Source organism: Chiloscyllium plagiosum, unplaced genomic scaffold (genome assembly GCF_037043375.1).
Source record: "Chiloscyllium plagiosum isolate Xiang-an unplaced genomic scaffold, Cpla_swu_hap1 HiC_scaffold_16, whole genome shotgun sequence".
In the NCBI taxonomy this organism is placed as follows: Eukaryota; Metazoa; Chordata; class Chondrichthyes; order Orectolobiformes; family Hemiscylliidae; genus Chiloscyllium; species Chiloscyllium plagiosum.
The window spans coordinates 89,915,672-89,933,815 of NW_028270154.1; the positions used below are offsets into that span (position 1 = coordinate 89,915,672).

The following is an 18,144-nucleotide window of genomic DNA, read 5'->3' on the forward strand; positions in this document are numbered from 1 at the left end:
CATTATTCAGAGTACTGTCCTTCCAAAAGTGGGGTCGTACCTGAAAAAGAGATTATTTTTTCCACAGAACACCGGGGTGATGTACTATTGTTAACAGGCCTGCCATTGATGATGGTTGTGGAACGGTTTGAGGTACTAAATTTAAAGAAACACGCATCTTGGCAGAGAAATGAACCACATTGGCTAAAGTGCGATTTCTGTTCCAGTTTGTTAACGTGCAGTGAGAGCAGTCACAACATTCTTCAGAGGCAAGGTTAAAGCAAAGACACTGAAGCAGTGATTGGAATTGCATCTAGCCCTGGTTATTTTTTGTTTGTTTCTGTTCCTAGGCAGTGAAGGGGGAGCCGAGGGTTTACTCCTCCACGGCCCGTTCACCAGAAAACCCAAACGGATTCGGACGGCCTTCTCTCCTTCCCAGCTCCTGAGGTTAGAGAGAGCCTTCGAGAAAAATCACTACGTGGTGGGAGCCGAGCGGAAACAGTTAGCGAATAGCCTGTGCCTCACAGAAACCCAGGTAAGCATGTTGAATAGACAGCTGGATAGAGAGCTGCAGAGATATTAGACGTTGGCAGGAAGGAGTATGGGCTGGGGCTCTGACAATCATGTTTTTATGCAGCGATTTGTGATTCAGCTAAAGGGGTTCTGCCAGCTCACTCACAAGGGAATGGATATTTAGTTGAAAATGAATACTTGGCAGGATGAAGGGCACGGAGCTGTGCCTGATTGGGTAATCCCCTCAGAGACCTATCACGACGGGCCGAACACTCCCTTCTGAGGTGTAATTCTGCGCAAAACTAAACGTGAAACAGTTTCTCTCCGCGTGAGAGGACAGGAATAAGAAGCTGGGGTCTGCAGGCAGTTCAAAATCAGCTGTTGTTTAAACTAACCAAGTTACATGCAGCCGAATATAATAACATCCAGATATATCGTTGCGATTCGTTGATCGAGGGAGCTTGTTCGCGGCTAATTCAAGGGATATTTCTGTGAATACCCGAACCGTTCAGGAGGAATGTTCACGCGGAGAGAGAGGGGCGATACATAGACGAAGCTAACACGCAGAGAGAAGCGTGACAGCACTCTGTCAACACGGCAGGCAGAGAGTTTTCTATTCCATCACTTTATTACCCGGGCAACTGGGGGTCTTTAAAACTGCTGGATCTCCCCGCCGAGTGAGAGAGCGAGAGAGAGAGAAATCAAAATCTGACTCAGAGGGGCAGCTCAGATGAAAGTTCGAGAAAGGAAGGTGTATCCTGTTTATTCAGAAACAGTGTGTCGCTATGAAAGACAAATGACATGCAAGCGGTAATAAATGGAACATTCTGTCGCCATGTGTGTCTGTTGTTGCAGCACACACATCTTGCGATCATTGTGCCATCCCCATACTCAGTCTGGTGTAAAATGGAAACTATCACATTTTACTAATGTAGGTGATGGCATACCCCAAAATAAGAAAATTGCAACAACAAAAAAATGCACATACCTGAATTATTCGTTTCTTACTAAAGACCAAATATTAAAGAACGCATATTCTAAAAAGGTTAGAGTTAGATGTGGACCCCGAGAATTCCACAGCGCTGACAAAAGCGATGTCAATGTTTATCAGATGGGTTGGCGTCTGGACAGACTGCATATGAACAAATCCATGTGTTATAATGTACTCCTCAGTCTATTTAAACAGCGATTCCTCAACAAGGTCTGAGTCAAAACTGCAATGTGATAAAGTGATCCAAAAGGAGGCTAACTTGCAGAAGGCGCTAATGTGTAAATAGACTGGGTACAGCATTGCAGTACTTGAGTGAAGTGGGTGCTGGAATATTCAGTGTGTTGAGCACTGTAAACATGGGTAATCAGGAGGGTTGTCTTCAGACTGCTCGGTAAAATACCTAGTTTAAATGTTCTCTGCACAGGGAGTGGGTGCGATGGGAAGGTTTATTTCATTCGGATCGGATACAGCCGTTGGTTTGCACCTGGTATTCTGCTGAGTACAATGTGGTCTGAGTCGTTGGGACTTTGTTTCGTGAAAGGGTTGGAGAACAGAGGGACCTAGGGGTGCAGGTACATAATTCTGTGAAGTTTGAATCACATATAGACAGAGTGGATAAAAAGGCATTTGGCCCACGTCCTCATTGTTCAATCCTTTGAGTGTCGGAGTTGGGAAGTCATGTTGAGGTTGTACAGGACATTGGTGAGGCCTCTTCTGGAGCATTGTGTTCAGTTCTTGTTGCTCTGTTGTAGGAAGGATATTATTTTGCTGGATAGGGTTCAGAAGAGATTTATCAGGATGTTGCTGGGAATGGAAGGTTTGGGTAATGAAGGCTGGATAGGCTGGGACTTGTTTTCACTGAGGTGGAGGGGGTTGAGAGGTGACCTGAGAAATTTATAAAATAGATGAGTATAGATAGAGTTAACGGCAGTTGTCCTTTCCCTGGGCTGGAGGATTTCAAGACAACGGGGCACATTTTTCAGAAGAATGGCGAATGGTTTGCATGTGGAATGAGCTGCCAGAGGAAGTGGTGGGTGTGGGTACAGTGACAATGTTTAAAAGACATTTGGATAAGGACATGAATAGGAAAGGGTTGGAGGGATATGGGCCAGGAGCAGGGTGGGTGGAGCGAATTTAGTTTGGGATTATGGTCGGCATGGACTGGTTGGGTCGAATGGTCTGTTGCCGTGCTATATGATTCTAAGCGACTATTGTTGATGAGATTACTACATTGGTCATTAACTAGTGACAGCTACCTGGTCAGATGTAAATATTGCTTTAAATAGGTAACTACCATAATTCTACAATTGTAATTGGATCGAATCGTGGCCGTGTATTTTGTCCTTTGCAACTCAAGGATATCAAATGAGCTGGTATCTGGACTGACTGACATTGCTGTCGGTCCTAGGCAGGGAGCATCAATTTAGGTAAAAACCTTGAGCAGGTAGTTGTTGATTCAGGCTGTGATTTTGAAAGCGATATCCTCTGCACAGTGAAAGGTGGCTGCACCAATTACGTTGAAACCACGGCCCTTCAGTATTAAGACGTCAATATTCATGCTCCCTTTCATTATTTACCCATTAACTTCTGTTGATAAACAGAGCCGGACATCAACGCAGCAAATCACCCTCACCCTCGAAAAGAAGGCACCACCATGTTTAATGTTATCTAACCAAAGGGGAGTTGAAGTCAGTTTCATGCGCTTTTGAGCCGTTTCATGGTCGTGATCGAATGGAAAGCAGAGATTTGACCACGCAGTTCCGATACACACACACTCACAATGGACTGTATTTCTCTATCGGGGTGGAATAGGTAAAGCGAGACCGTATATCAAAAGAACCCCACCAACCAACACCCCCCCCCCCCCCACCCCCAACACACACACACACTCGTTTTCTCTCGGCGATTTATTTAAATTGTTGTCGGCTCCTTCAGTAAATTCATGGATACAATTTGCGCCATTGATCGCAGCTTTCTGATGTAAGGCCCACGATTAAGTTAAACGCTATGCGCCTTGTCAAAAGGATGTAAGCTGGTTCTGACCAGTTTCTGTGAGCGAGTATAATAATTCAGAAACGCCACATAAAGTTCTGTGCAAATAGTAACCAACCCCCACGACAGAATCCTGTTTTGACTGCACTTCCAGAAGCCTTACTGGGGCAATAAAAGCCAAAATGGTGCCAGGAGGATTGGGAGGGTTTGCTGTTTAGTTTAGCAAGAAAATATCAATCAAATGGAACACAAAACGGTTCCTTTTTAATCGTCAATTCATCCACATGGATGTTGCCGTGTACAGAGATTTCCGAAAAGCCTTTCTCTCACATACAAAGACAAAACGATTCCTATGGACAGCAACATGAAGCCAAGAGAGAACAGCAGGAATGTACAGATTCAAACAGACAGACCGTAAGATGTAGAAGTGGAACTAAACTATCGTGCCCTTCGAATCGGCCCTGGCATTTAAAAAGGTCTTGGTTGATCTGAGACACACACATTTACATTAACGCACACAGACCCACAGACACACTGATATAAATACACTGACACACACAGACCCACAGGCACACTGATATAAATACACTGACACACACAGACCCACAGACACACTGATATAAATTGACACACACATAAACCCACAGACACACTGATATAAATACATTGACAGACACAGACACACTGATATAAATTGACACACAAATAGACCCACAGACACACTGATATAAATACATTGACACACACAGACCCGCGGACACACTGATATAAATATATTGACACACACAGACCCACAGGTACACTGATATAAATACATTGATGCACACAGACCCACAGACACACTGATATAAATACATTGACACACACAGACACACTAATATAAATACACTGACACACACATAGACCCACAGACACACTAATATAAGTACATTGTCACACACAAACCCACAGACACACTGATATAAATACATTGACACATCCAGATCTACAGACCACAGATATAAATTGACACACACATAGACCCACAGACGCACAGATATAAATACATTGACACACACAGACCCAAGACACACTGATATAAATACATTGACACACATAGACCCACGGACACACTGATATAAATACATTGACACACTCAGACCCACAGACACACTGATATAAATACATTGACACACACATAGACCCACAGACGCATAGATATAAATACATTGATGCACACAGACCAACAAACACACTGATATAAATACATTGACACACACAGACCCACAGACATACTGATATAAATACATTGATGCACACAGACCCACAGACACATTGATATAAATACATTGACACACAGACCCACAGACACACTGATGTAAACACATTGACTCACACAGACCCACAGACACACTGATATAAATACATTGACTCACACAGACCCACAGACACACTGATATAAATACATTGACTCACACTGACCCACAGACACACTGATATAAATACATTGACACACACAGACCCACAGACATACTGATATAAATACATTGACACACACAGACCCACAGACATACTGATATAAATACATTGACACACAGACCCACAGACACACTGATATAAATACATTGACACACACAGACCCACAGACACACTGATATAAATACATTGACTCACACAGACCCACAGACACACTGATATAAATACATTGACTCACACTGACCCACAGACACACTGATATAAATACATTGACACACAGACCCACAGACATACTGATATAAATACATTGACACACACAGACCCACAGACATACTGATATAAATACATTGACACACAGACCCACAGACACACTGATATAAATACATTGACACACACAGACCCACAGACACACTGATATAAATACATTGACACACAGACCCACAGACACACTGATGTAAACACATTGACTCACACAGACCCACAGACACACTGATATAAACACATGACTCACACAGACCCACAGACGCACAGATATAAATACATTGATGCACACAGACCCACAGACACACTGATATAAATACATTGACACACACAGACCCACAGACACACTGATATAAATACATTGACACACAGACCCACAGACACACTGATATAAATACATTGACACACACAGACCCACAGACACACTGATATAAATACATTGACACACAGACCCACAGACACACTGATGTAAACACATTGACTCACACAGACCCACAGACACACTGATATAAACACATGACTCACACAGACCCACAGACGCACAGATATAAATACATTGATGCACACAGACCCACAGACACACTGATATAAATACATTGAGGCACACAGACCCACAGACACACTGATATAAATACATTGACACACAGACCCACAGACACACTGATATAAATACATTGAGGCACACAGACCCACAGACACGCTGATGTAAACACATTGACTCACACAGACCCACAGGCACACTGATATAAATACATTTACACACTCAGACCCATAATTGCAGATATAAATGACCCAGACACATAAGGGGAGGCAGTGGTCTAATGATATTGTGCTGGTGTCTCCGGTTCAATTAAAGCAAAACAAGATTTGGAAGTCGAATGATGACTGTGAATCCATTGTTGGTCATCCGAAAACCATCTGGTTCACTCATGTCCTTTAGGGAAGGAATTTGCTATCCATACCATACCATACCTATCTGACCTACATGTGACTCCAGACCCACTGCCTTCTGGATGGTCTAGGCAGTGATACCCTCATCCAGATAAAAAATTAAATTAAATACATTAATATTCACAGACTTATATACACACAGACGTAAATACATTGTAACAGACAAATATAAATACAGTGAAGAAGTCAGACCCATTGACACATAACGCATACACGCTGACACAAATGAGGTGCAGATGCACGACAGCAACAGCTCACACAGGTAATGAATTTCATTGACTCACACATCCCTCGATACAAACACAGGCACAGCATCCATTGACTCTCACACACAGCGATGTTAGATGGAACCACACCAAAGTTCCTCACATAAAGCCCACAGACAGCACAGATCCATATTCCGGAGGGTAGAAACGCACGGTCTCAGAAATACAGACCCATAAACACAAGCACACACATACACAGGCTCAGGAAGAGAAATCTCTTCCAGGTCCAGAACCACAGCTGCACTCTATTTCATTCACATTACTCCCGAAACTGTAACCAGGTGAATTAAGTGACATTTGGAGGATGTAAATGTGCAACGTACAAGTTGAAAAACAACGTATTTTGTTTTAATATGATTTCGGAAATAGATGAGTTTGCGTTGGACGCTTGAATTGCAGTGCTGGAATTCGGATTGTTTCGGTTTGACAGAGAAACCCAGATTTAGCGGCTGTTTACTCCTTTTTATAAATATATTTATTCTGGATAGATCGTCGTTTTTTTTTCAGTTGCATGATACTAACTGGAAATCAAATCAGTTGGCATGGCTCTGAAAGAGGCGAGATCGGTTCACTTCCATCACGCCAGCCCCAATGCTGCGTTTCCCCTTCAATCTCAATTCCAATTTTCAGTGGTTAGGACGGATCAAGCACACTTCTGACAATAGAGTTTACTTTGTGTCCACGTAGTTCAAATCTAACCATTGGTCTATCAACATTTCCTTATAATTTATTTGTTAATTAATTATGGAATAGTTTTCCCTACATTAGAACCGGGGGAAACGAATCGTGACGGTTTATAATATTATGAGATGAACATCCGCTTTAGGAAGGACAAGCATTAACCGTCTCAGAGATTGTCCAAATTGTCCTGGAAGGGGGCATTCTTTTCTAATTACTACGTCGAGTTAAGAATGATGAGAATAGAAAATATAACCCGGCTGTACACGCAGCAATGAAGAAAGACACCTTTTGCTCGATGCGGTTTCCGTGTTGATGGAGGTCGCACAAGTTTTGATGAAATAGTATTATGGGCTATTCCTTTAATCGGTGCAGATTGTGAGTCCGTCCAGTGACAGACCAAAGTAACGTGGCGTCTCTCATGCGGCAGATTTGATATTAGGAATACAGATGATCGGGAAAGCTTGGGAAACGCTAGATTTAAAGAAGCGGCTCCTGGGTGGGAGAGAAACAGCAACATATTGTCGCAGACATGGCCGAGGATGAGTCACTTGCACTGTAGAGTCACAGACTACCCTGGTGTGTTGTTAGGACACCTCTGGTGAGGGAAGATGTATGGTGCAAGTTTTGGTTCCTTTTCTGCCCAGTTTGGTTAGGGAAGGTAAAGTGTTGAGAGTCTTTTTTAAAACGTAAACAAACATTACAGGGTATATTATAATATCAATCTCTTGCAACGCAACACGGTGGCTCAGTGGTTAGCACTGCTGCCTCAGCGCCAGGGACCTGAGTTCAATTCCCGCCTCAGGCAACTGTCTGTGTGGAGTTTGCACATTGAATAGATTAGATTCCCTACAGTGTGGAAACAGGCCCTTCGGCCCAACAAGTCCACACCGACCCTCCGAAGAGTAACCCACCCAGACCTATTTCCCTCCCACTAACGCACCTGACACTATGGGCAATTTCGCACAGCCAATTCACCTGACCTGCACATCTTTGGGCTGTGGGAGGAAACCGGAGCACCCGGAGGAAACCCACGCAGACATGGGGAGAACGTGCAAACTCCACACAGACAGTCGCCCGAGGCTGAAATCGAACCTGGGACCCTGGCGCTGTGAAGCAGCAGTGCTAACCACTGAGCCACCGTGCCACGCGTTTGCATGGGTTTCCTCCGGGTGCTCCGGTTTCCTCCCACAGTCCAAAGATGGGCAGATTGGCCACGCCAAATTGCCCTCAGCGTAGGTGCATTAGTCAGGGGTAAATGTAGGGGATTTGGTCTGGGTTGATTGCTCTTCGGAGGGTCAGTGTGGACTTGTTGGGCCGAAGGGCCTGTTTCCACACTGTAGGCAATGTAATCTAATCTTAAAGTCCGTATTGTTGAAGCATTTTGTGGCACAGACCTCGCATTAGCCTCTAAATAGACAAGTTCATTCCAAACTCTGTGAAATTTACATCGTGTCAAATATAATGCAGGCAAACCACCACTGTCTGCCCCCAAATTGTAATGTTTTGTTGTAATAAACTGAATTATACTGATTCTTCAATTCAAGATTTCGTCCAGTTAGTCAAATAATCACCATTCAGCGGACCTAAGGTCAATGCTGCATTACTTTGGGAACGAAAATAGTTCAAATACCACTTTGCACAGGTTTCCTGCATGGGTAACATCACAGCAAAAGTGTACATCACAGCAAGACCTTATACAGTTCAGGATCTCTCTCTCCACGCTGCCTTGCAGCTTTCAGTTCAGATTGTACAACCTTCAGGGATATTGGACGCGGGAAGCTGAATTGTCCAGATAATTTTTGGTTATTGGACCAGGGGCGTTAGAGCAATATTTCCGGGAGAACGGACTCTTTTTGAAGTTTTAAAATTATTTCATCCAGTTTTTTCTTTTCTCTCTGAGGCAAGTGTAAATTAATAAAGGGATGAAATTCACCAGGATGTTCAAATAAGGCCAGCAGATACAATGATGGAGAGCGAGGAAGTAAAATGTGGATGAATTTAGCCCCATTTGGGGGTGGGGGATGTAGGTGTGTATCCGTGGGGAAAGGATGAGTCCATTCACCTGGGCGCTAGCAGCCTCAGAGATCAGAGACCCCAAGGATCGGTTCCCCTGTACACTGCTGTTAATCTGAGGTGTGGAATTTCAAAGCCACATTAGCTAAAGCGCTGAGCTGGTTAAGACTGAGTTAACTCTGGGGGCTGGGGGCTGGGAGCTGGGCCGGGGATTCAAAGAACTTCTCGGCAGAGTGTGTGAAATAAGGATCTATTCTGTAATGAAAGTAAGACGGGGATGTGGCTAATCCCCTTCTCTATTCACTTGAAGTAATGGTAATGTGCCCGTCTTCAAACAACGCGCTGGGTTCCCTACAATTCAATTTCTTTAGAAGGCGGACACTGTGGATTGGTGAGGGGGTGGGGGATGTGGATGAATAGAATAAAGCGGAGTTAAAAAGGCATAGAGGTGGGGGGAGTGGGTGGGGGGTGTAGTTTTGGTTGGGTTTGACGGAAAATCAACCAGGACATTCCTCGTGTCGGGAAAGAGTATTATTAATGAAGGTTGAACATAGACCAGGTTCCTTCTAAAAGCTCATTCTGAGCACTCGGTATTGCTTTACTGTCCTCCAATCTTGGCCCTCGCTGATGCTTCCTATTTGGCCTTCTGTCTAACTGCAATCCAGTCCTGCCTCCCCTGGACTAAGGCAGCCTTTAGCAAATTGATGTGAATTCCGTCCAAGCAGCGTTCACCCTGAAGTCTCACCGCCACTCACCATCACAGAGTCTATGTTCACTCAATTGTCCCAAAGTGACCACCAGCGACAAGGCACACGGCCAACATTTCCCTGAGTGGAAAAGAAAATGCTATTTACACGAGAATAGTGCAGCTATGTTCCAGATACCGTGCACCCGGTAAAGATTCACCACGTGTCTCATGTATTTCTCAACTTGGTCACTCAATCCCTGATGAACATGTCATTATATATCAGACATGCCGACCTGTCTATAGTAATAAACGATAAGTCTTTCCCAAATACTAAAGGCGCACCGCGGCGTGTTGCTGGCATGTTTGGTCCCCACCGTGCAGTTTGGGGAAATTGTGGTCGGTAATTTTGTTCCATTGCGTTTGAGAAATTCGGAAGCAGCAGAATTTATGAGGGGTGGGGGGGGGGGGGAGTCTCACTAACTAGGGGTATTTCTATTGGCTCCTTTTGGGTATTTGAAAGGGTTAATCTTTTCAGGTAAACGGCAAGGTAAAATACAGGATTAACTCGGCTCTGAATAGATTTGGAAACACTCCACTGAATGCATCCTGTCATGAAGGTGCTGTCTCGGTGCTTCTTGTTCATTGGTTAACGCTTGGGACAAACTGCTTCAACTCAAATCGTTCAAGTCAGCTGTAGAAGCCTTTAAATTCAACCTGACGCACGCACAAAGAATTCAAACCAAAAGTAGCGCCTGTTTGCCCCGCTATAACACAGTCACCATTTCCTGAACATTGACAGCTGCTGTTCCTGATTGCTTATCTCAGTAAGGGCCCGCTACACTCCCACCTCCTTCCTTGGGAAGTTGCTTTACTATGTCACACGAAAGACATCGTGCGGGGAATTTTCGTTTTGGTAAGGATTTTGTTCGCGAGGTTTTAGGCTGCACTAAACGGTGACCTAGCATTTAGATTGAAACACCACTCAGTAGTGCGCTGATTTACTCCATAACTTGTGTTTACTTTAAAGCCAATTGATGTGCCAACAGGCAGGGCACTATCAAACGGTTTAAATACCCGGCAGTAAAACAAAAACGGTCCAGGGCCGACCCTTCCAGGCTAAGTCAGATAACGGGTGAGTTCATTACTCAGAGACAGGGTTTTGTCCTATTTAAAACAACAGTAACTAAACTGGCCTGTGATCATCTAGTTGTCATGTTGAATACTCCTCGGCTCACTATTTTCAGTGATGATCATAACCGGGTGTTGATGTGCAAATGAAGCAGAAAACATGTCTGTTTGCTATTAATTAAAATGTACTTGCGGGGCCTGAGTGAGGTGTTTGTACAGAAGGTAAATGATATTTCTGTTTCAAGAAAGCTGCTGAATTTAGCGAGGCGCAGTTTGTTGTAGTTACAATTAGCACCAAGTTTCCGGGCGGACGGGACTGGAGGTCAGTCCAATTACTTCACAGAATTCAACACCTGGATTGACATTTGACACAAAAAGTCAATCTGGAATCATTTCTCAGTTGATTGGGAATGACACCGAGGCTGTGGTTTTGAATTCTGACGTGCGAGAGGAATTGCGAATCTATCGATGGGATCGATCGACAGGATTGATAATGGACAAGGAGGCAACTTTCTGAGGGAGGGTCAGTAGAGGGCGAGATGGGTTGGAGCGAGGTGTGAGGTGGAAGAGGCGACTTTTTTTATAGATATATTTTTTATTGAAAAGATGATTTAAAAAAAATTACAAAAGTATTACAAGCAAGCATAAACACCAATATAAGATTAAATAAATAAGAAAAAAATTAAATAATAACCGAAACGACAAACGAAAAAAACATTTTTAGCTTTATCTTACCCAGGATGCCCATGACAGTGTCAAAGACTGATGAACCTCCTCATAGTCCTCTCCCCGAATCCTGGTCGTCTCTTTTTACCCTCTTGATATCCCCAGCTCTTGTACTAATTGTTGGTTATGTATCTTGCCCTGATCTACTCCGTGTAGATAACTCGGGCAAACGCCATCAACTTGTAAATCTGAGGAAGGGTCACCGGAAACGTTATCTCTGATTCCTCCCCATTGATGCTGCCAGACCTGCTGAGCTTTTCCAGCAATTTCTGTTCTTTGTAAATCTCTGTCCGCCGGCGATTTCCGCCTCGCCTCTCCGCCGACATGTGGTTGAGGGCAGCGGGTGGGCGCGTTCCAGGGCACCGGGAATGAGAAATCGGTGAAAGCTTTCAGTCTCGGCAAGGACAGACAAGCATGTGAAATGATTTGATGTGCCTGAAGACCAGGATAAGGAGTGAAAATCTTTCCAGTGAGGATAGAGTGAACACGGGGATCTTAGAACATGTGTTCCCATCTGGGCAGCATCGCAAGTTTCCTGTTCTTGGACTTGGGGCGGAGAGGGATTTGCACTGGCCCTCAGTACATGCTGGAGGGTGGAGGTCACCTAGAGCAGGCCAACTAAAGGACGGCAGATTTCCTCTCCTGAACGAAAACTAGTTATTTAAAAATCTAGTTGCATCACTGGTCGTTGTTACAGAGACCAGCATTGTGTTCCAGAACGTAAATTCCTCCAGCTGCTAAGGTAACTATTTAGAAACGTTTCTAGAAAATGACAGTGAGGACTGCAGATGCTGGAGATCAGAGTCGAGTGTGGGGTGCTGGAAAAGCACAGTCGGTCAGGCAGCATCCGAGGAGCAGACTAATTTAGAAACATGACCGTCGTTCTAATTAACTTGGTCAATTCGAATTAATAATCGCACTTTTATCATAGAATCCCTACAGTGTGGGACGCAGGCCATTCGGCCCATCGAGTCCACACCAACCCTCCGAACAACATCCCGCCTAGACCCACACTCGTACCTTATCATTCTGCATTTCTCATGGATGATCGACCTAACCTGCACTTCAAGGGACAATTTAGGATGGCCAACCCACCCAACCAGCACATCTTCGTGACTGTGGGGAGGAAATCCACACAGACACGGGGAGAATGTACAAACTCCACACAGTTAATCGTCTGAATGCGGAATCGAACCCAGGCTGAGCTATCGTACTGCCTCTCGTTTAATTTCCTCTGCTTATCGAAACCCATTCAATAAAATGAGCCATTTAGCTCCATATTTATAAGGGAAACAGACGATTTCGGATCAATAGCAACATCGATGATCCCTAATCGATTTGGATGTGTAAAGCAATTAACCTTAATACCGAATTACTGGCTGGTCACTTGAACAGTATCTAAGCACCTTCAGTAGAATCGATTTCACTTCAGAAATCAACGATCAAGTGAGAGATAGTGAAATAATTAGAACACATGTCCATTCGGGCATGCGATAACACACGGCTGGCGCAGGTGGGACTCGAACCCTGGCCTACCAGCGGGGACTCTACCGCCGCGCTACACGAAGATAATGATTGCTTCAAAAAAAAAATCACACAGCACCAGGTTATAGTCCAACAGGTTTATTTGGAAGCACTAGCTTTTGGAGCGCTGCTCCTTTATCAGGTAGTTGTAGGAATCGCCTGGTGAAGGAGTAGGCACTCTGAAAGCCAGCGCTTCCAATAAACCTGCTGGACTATAAGTTGGTGTTGCGTGATTTTTTTAAACTTTGTCCACCCCAGTCCAATACTGGCACCTCCAAATCATCATAATTGCTGGGTTCGAATGAGGTATTGTGCTTTAGTGAGTAGCATCCCTCTGCCTTCATGTCCCACCCCACGGTCCAGAGTAGCCAATGGAGGTGACCAAACAGCCTGATTCCTCCTGCTGGGGGTGTAGGGTGTGTTGCCGGAAAAGGGGAGTCTGCTGGCGCCCCAAGCGGCAGCCTTCAGGATAACCTGGTCAGCACACGACCTTGACTCCTTCTGAGCACTCAGCGTGAGGTGAAAGGAAAACACGGATTGGTATGGAACCGAGACTGACTCACAAAAGGGAACTCCTGCCAGAACAAGAGGATTGACAGCTTGATAATGCAATCAAAATAAAACTAAGGACAAAAATGTAGGTCGAAGGAATTTGACTGGATGTGGGAATGGAAGGTTTGAGTTCTAAAGAAAGGCTGGGACTATTTTCACTGGAGGGTAGGAGGGTGAGAGGTGACCTGATAAAGTTTATAACATAATCAGAGGTATAGATGGAGTTGATGGTAGTTATCGTTTCCCTAGGATGGGAGATTTCAAGACTAGGGATGCATTTTTAAGGTGAGAGGAGAGAGATTTTGAAAAGATAAGAGGGGCAATTTTTTTACATAGAGGATTGTTCGTTTGTGGAGTGAACTTCCTGAGGAAGCGTTGGATGTGTGTACAATTACAATGTTTAAAAGACATTTGGATAAGTACATGAATAGGAAAGAATATGGACCAGGAGCAGGCAGGTGGGACTAGTTTAGTTCAGGATTATGTTCAGCATGGACTGGTTGGGCCGAATGGTCTGTATCAGTGCTGAATGACTCTGTGACTCTGACCTTCTATGAAAGTCGTTTCCTGGTCTGTTTAGACCCTGATTGAGGAAGTGGTTTGGGACAAGGCATTGCCAGTAGTGTGATGAGCTGGTTTACTTCGCTCAGGGAAAATGGAATTATCCCAGGAGTGAGGGATGTGGAGAGGAATCCCTGAGGCCTGGATGTTTAAACCTAAAACATTACCCTTCATTTTCATCAATGATTTGGGACAAGGCTACGTCCTAGCAGGTCGATCTGCTGCTCGATAGATAGCATTTACTGAGGTGACATTTAGGGCCTAGACGGTTAGCCAGAATAGAAACATGAGAGGGGGGTAAGATAAGACAGAAAGCATCAGAAAGGGCCGAGGAATGGTACAACACACTATCTCTGACAAATAACGGGGTGGAAATAAATGTTTCAGAGTGACTCAGAGAGGCGGAGGACTGGGACAGGGGAAGAATTTGGCAGCAACAATGACATGGAAGCCGTGTTGGGAAGGAGAGTCACAGACCGCAATCATTCCCCAGCCTCTCTGAGGTCAGAGGGAAGGGCTTGTCCTTGAAAAATGCTGTTTATCAATCAACCAGCTGAACTACAAACCAGCTAAGGGGCTCAGTCAGCTGGCTGTGTCTGTGTGGGATCTTGCTGTGCACAGATTGACTACAGCTTCATTGGCTGGAAACACCTTTTGGGGCACCCTGCTGTAACATCCGCAGTAACCAACGTAAATCATTTCTCAAATGGCGCGGGAAACAACTGAGCAGAGGGGTTCAGGAAGGATTCCCCTCCCCCCCCTCTCCAGTCTGTAAATGTTGGTGGACGGGGAAAGGCTGTTCAGGGTATGGGCGGCATGGTGGCTCAGTGGTTGGCACTGCTGCCTCACTGGGACCTGGGTTCGATTCCACCATCGGGTGTCTGTGTGGAGTTTGCACATTCTCCCCGTGACTGGGTGAGTTGCCTCCCACAATCCAAAGATGCGCAGGTTAGGTGCATTAGTCAGGGGTAAATAGGAGAAAGTGAGGTCTGCAGATGCTGGAGATCAGAGATGGAAATGTGTTGCTGGAAAAGCGCAGCAGGTCAGGCAGCATCTAGGGAACAGGAGAATCGACGTTTCGGGCATTAGCCTTCCTGAAGAAGGGCTAATGCCCGAAACGTCGATTCTCCTGTTCCCTAGATGCTGCCTGACCTGCTGCGCTTTTCCAGCAACACATTTCCATCAGGGGTAAATAGGTCTGGGTGGGTTACTCTTAGGGGGCTTGTTGGGCCGAATGGCCTGTTTCCCCACTGTAGGGATTCTATAGGGAGGGGGCGGACAGTGAAATCTCGACAAGGCACACGGGTCAAACTGGGGAGGTTATAAGAACAATGGAATTCACCAACAACGTGTTGTGAAAGGGACAAGAGATCTGTTAGATCTGTTAGATCTGTTAGAATATCTACCCAAAGTCAGAAACAGCCAATGGAAGGCCGGCGGATCCTCTCAGTCTATAAAATAATGACCAGTTCACACGGAAAGGATTGCGTATGTTCTGGAACTCAGGCTGGGGGGAGGGGGTTCGTGACTGGATGGCAGGGAAACTTGAGAAGGTGAGGCAACCTGAGGGAGTCGAGTCCTGTTTGATAGTAGGATTGGGAATGTACAGTTGTGAGTGCGCTTTTCAAGATAGACAGGCTCAGCGCTGGCCAGCAGTCAGGTAGAGAGTGTGTTGCTGGAAAAGCACAGCAGGTCAGGCAGCATCCCAGCAGCAGGAGAGTCGACGTTTCGGACATAAACCCTTCATCAGGATTCTCCTGCTCCTCGGATGCTGCCTGACCTGCTGCGCTTTTCCAGCAACACACTCTCCACTCTGATCTCCAGCATCTGCAGACCTCACTTTCGCCCTGAAACAGCAGAGAGGTAATTGGGGGAAGAGGGGAGGGGGGAACCGATCCATTGTATGCAGAGAGCAGCCACTTTCTGGAATTGTTGGTCAAAGAAGCCTATTGGAGGTCATGTAGTTTGAATGTTTTCAAAGAGTAACCGAATCAGTACCGGGGTGAAGAGGCAGCTTAGAGAGATCTAACCGCCAGGACAGGACAGCGATGAGCATTGGAAACGGGCAAAGCCAGTCTCTGCAGAGGGGTCACTGGACTCGAAACATTAACTCTGTCTCTCTTTCCACAGCTGCTGCCTGACCCGCTGAGTTTCTCCAGCAATTTCCGTTTTTGTGACAAAGACCTGAAACAAAGGAAGAACTGCTGGGGGATCTCAGCAAGTCCGGCAGCAGCTGTGGGGAGAGAAACAGAGTTAACGTTTCGATTCCAGTGACCCGTCTGCAGAGACCGGCTTTGCCCGTTTCCAATGCTCATCGCTGCCTCTTCACTCCCTCTCTGTCTCTCTCCCCATAGTCCTACTGAGTTCCTCCACATTGGTGGGTGCACCCACGCCGTCCCGAGGAGATCTTTAAGGGGGAGAGCTCCTCAGTAGGGAACACAATGAAAGGGAAGCGCAGGTCTGACCAGTTTTCCGTTTCTCTCGCCAGGTTAAGGTATGGTTTCAGAACAGAAGGACAAAATACAAGCGGCAGAAGCTGGAAGAGGAGAGTCCGGAGACACAGCAGAAACGGAAAGGCACACAGCACGTCAACAGGTGGAGAATGGCCACTAGACAAACTAGCCCAGAGGACATTGATGTCATTTCAGAAGATTAGAGGCAGTTTGGACAAAGACAGCGACACAAACCTCTCAGTATAATTCGTGCAATGGCCACTCCCTGCAGCTGAGTCCATGGACTGGATCATGGAACGGAAAATAAATCTATAAATATATTCAACACGTTTTATTCTAGTGGCCCACGGTGGAGCTAAGGAACCCACTTCCAATCAAGTCATAGGAGACAAGATGGACTTTTGACAAAATGCTTCAAACGTGTGATTATACTTTAATTAAAAGGAATATTTGTTTTTTTTTAAATGTTCGATTGCATCAATTTGGAGCCGGTCTCTCCTCGCTGGAAATGACCTTCGGGTTATGGGGCGGATGATGGAGCGAATCCCCCCGCCAGGCGGCTCGCTGTACACGGGGAATTTCAATGCTTGTAAGACGGATTTGATTAAAGGTGACCAGGAGCAGCCAGCGTCTGCGGCCAGAGCTACGGGGATGGTGACTTTTCACGTTTTAGGTCGGAGGATTTATAAAGGGAATCAAATAAAGATTCCCACCGCCCCCCCTCCCCCAACCCCACCCCCCGAAAGGCGTCCGGAGCACACGGAGAGTGTGAATGAGAAAGACTCATTGAAATAAAAATGTTTCTACGGGTTTGCGAACAGAGGAAAGGTCGGACGGTCGATAGGAGTTTAGCTCCGAGAACTTCGTGTAAATAAAAGACACCCACGTGGATTCTGTTCCTTGATGTCCCCCCCCCCCCCCCTCCCCCAGATCCGTTTTATAATGGTCTTCGTTGTCGATTGTACATATATGTGTCACCAATGGCGTGTCTGTACTACAGAATAATAAGGGAATATTTTTTCCACAATAAAATATATTAAAAAAAAGTTTTCTCGAGGTTAGGATTTGCGATCAAATGTTCTCAACGTCCGAAAGCAAACGCTGGAAATCGGAAATAAACATAAGAAACTCCTGGAAATCCCCTCCACCGTTGCTGCATCCTGTCCCAACCTCCCTCCGGTTCCAGACCTGACACATTAACTCGGTTTCCACTCACGGAAACCGAGCTTGACCAGCTTTCTCTTCCATTATTTTTCTTTTATTCATTCACGGGATGAGGGCATCGCCAGCTAAACCAGCATTTATTGCCCATCCCCAATGGCCCAGAGCGTAGTTAAGAGTCAACCCCATTGCTGTGGGTCTGGAGTCACCTGTGGGCCAGACCAGGTAAGGATGACCGTTTCCTTCCCT

The 18,144-nt window shown here is 45.5% G+C and overlaps 1 protein-coding gene across 1 annotated transcript in view; it reads left to right on the forward strand.

Annotated features, from left to right (window-relative positions):
• Positions 1–17,770, forward strand: part of emx3 (empty spiracles homeobox 3) — a 29,633-nt gene extending 11,863 nt beyond the window's left edge. The window contains exons 2-3 of the mRNA XM_043704056.2: positions 330–514; positions 16,770–17,770. Of these exons, the coding sequence (XP_043559991.1) occupies positions 330–514; positions 16,770–16,937 (353 nt within the window). The 3' untranslated portion in view covers positions 16,938–17,770. The remainder of the gene's footprint in view (positions 1–329; positions 515–16,769) is intronic.
• Positions 17,771–18,144: the final 374 nt, after the last annotated feature.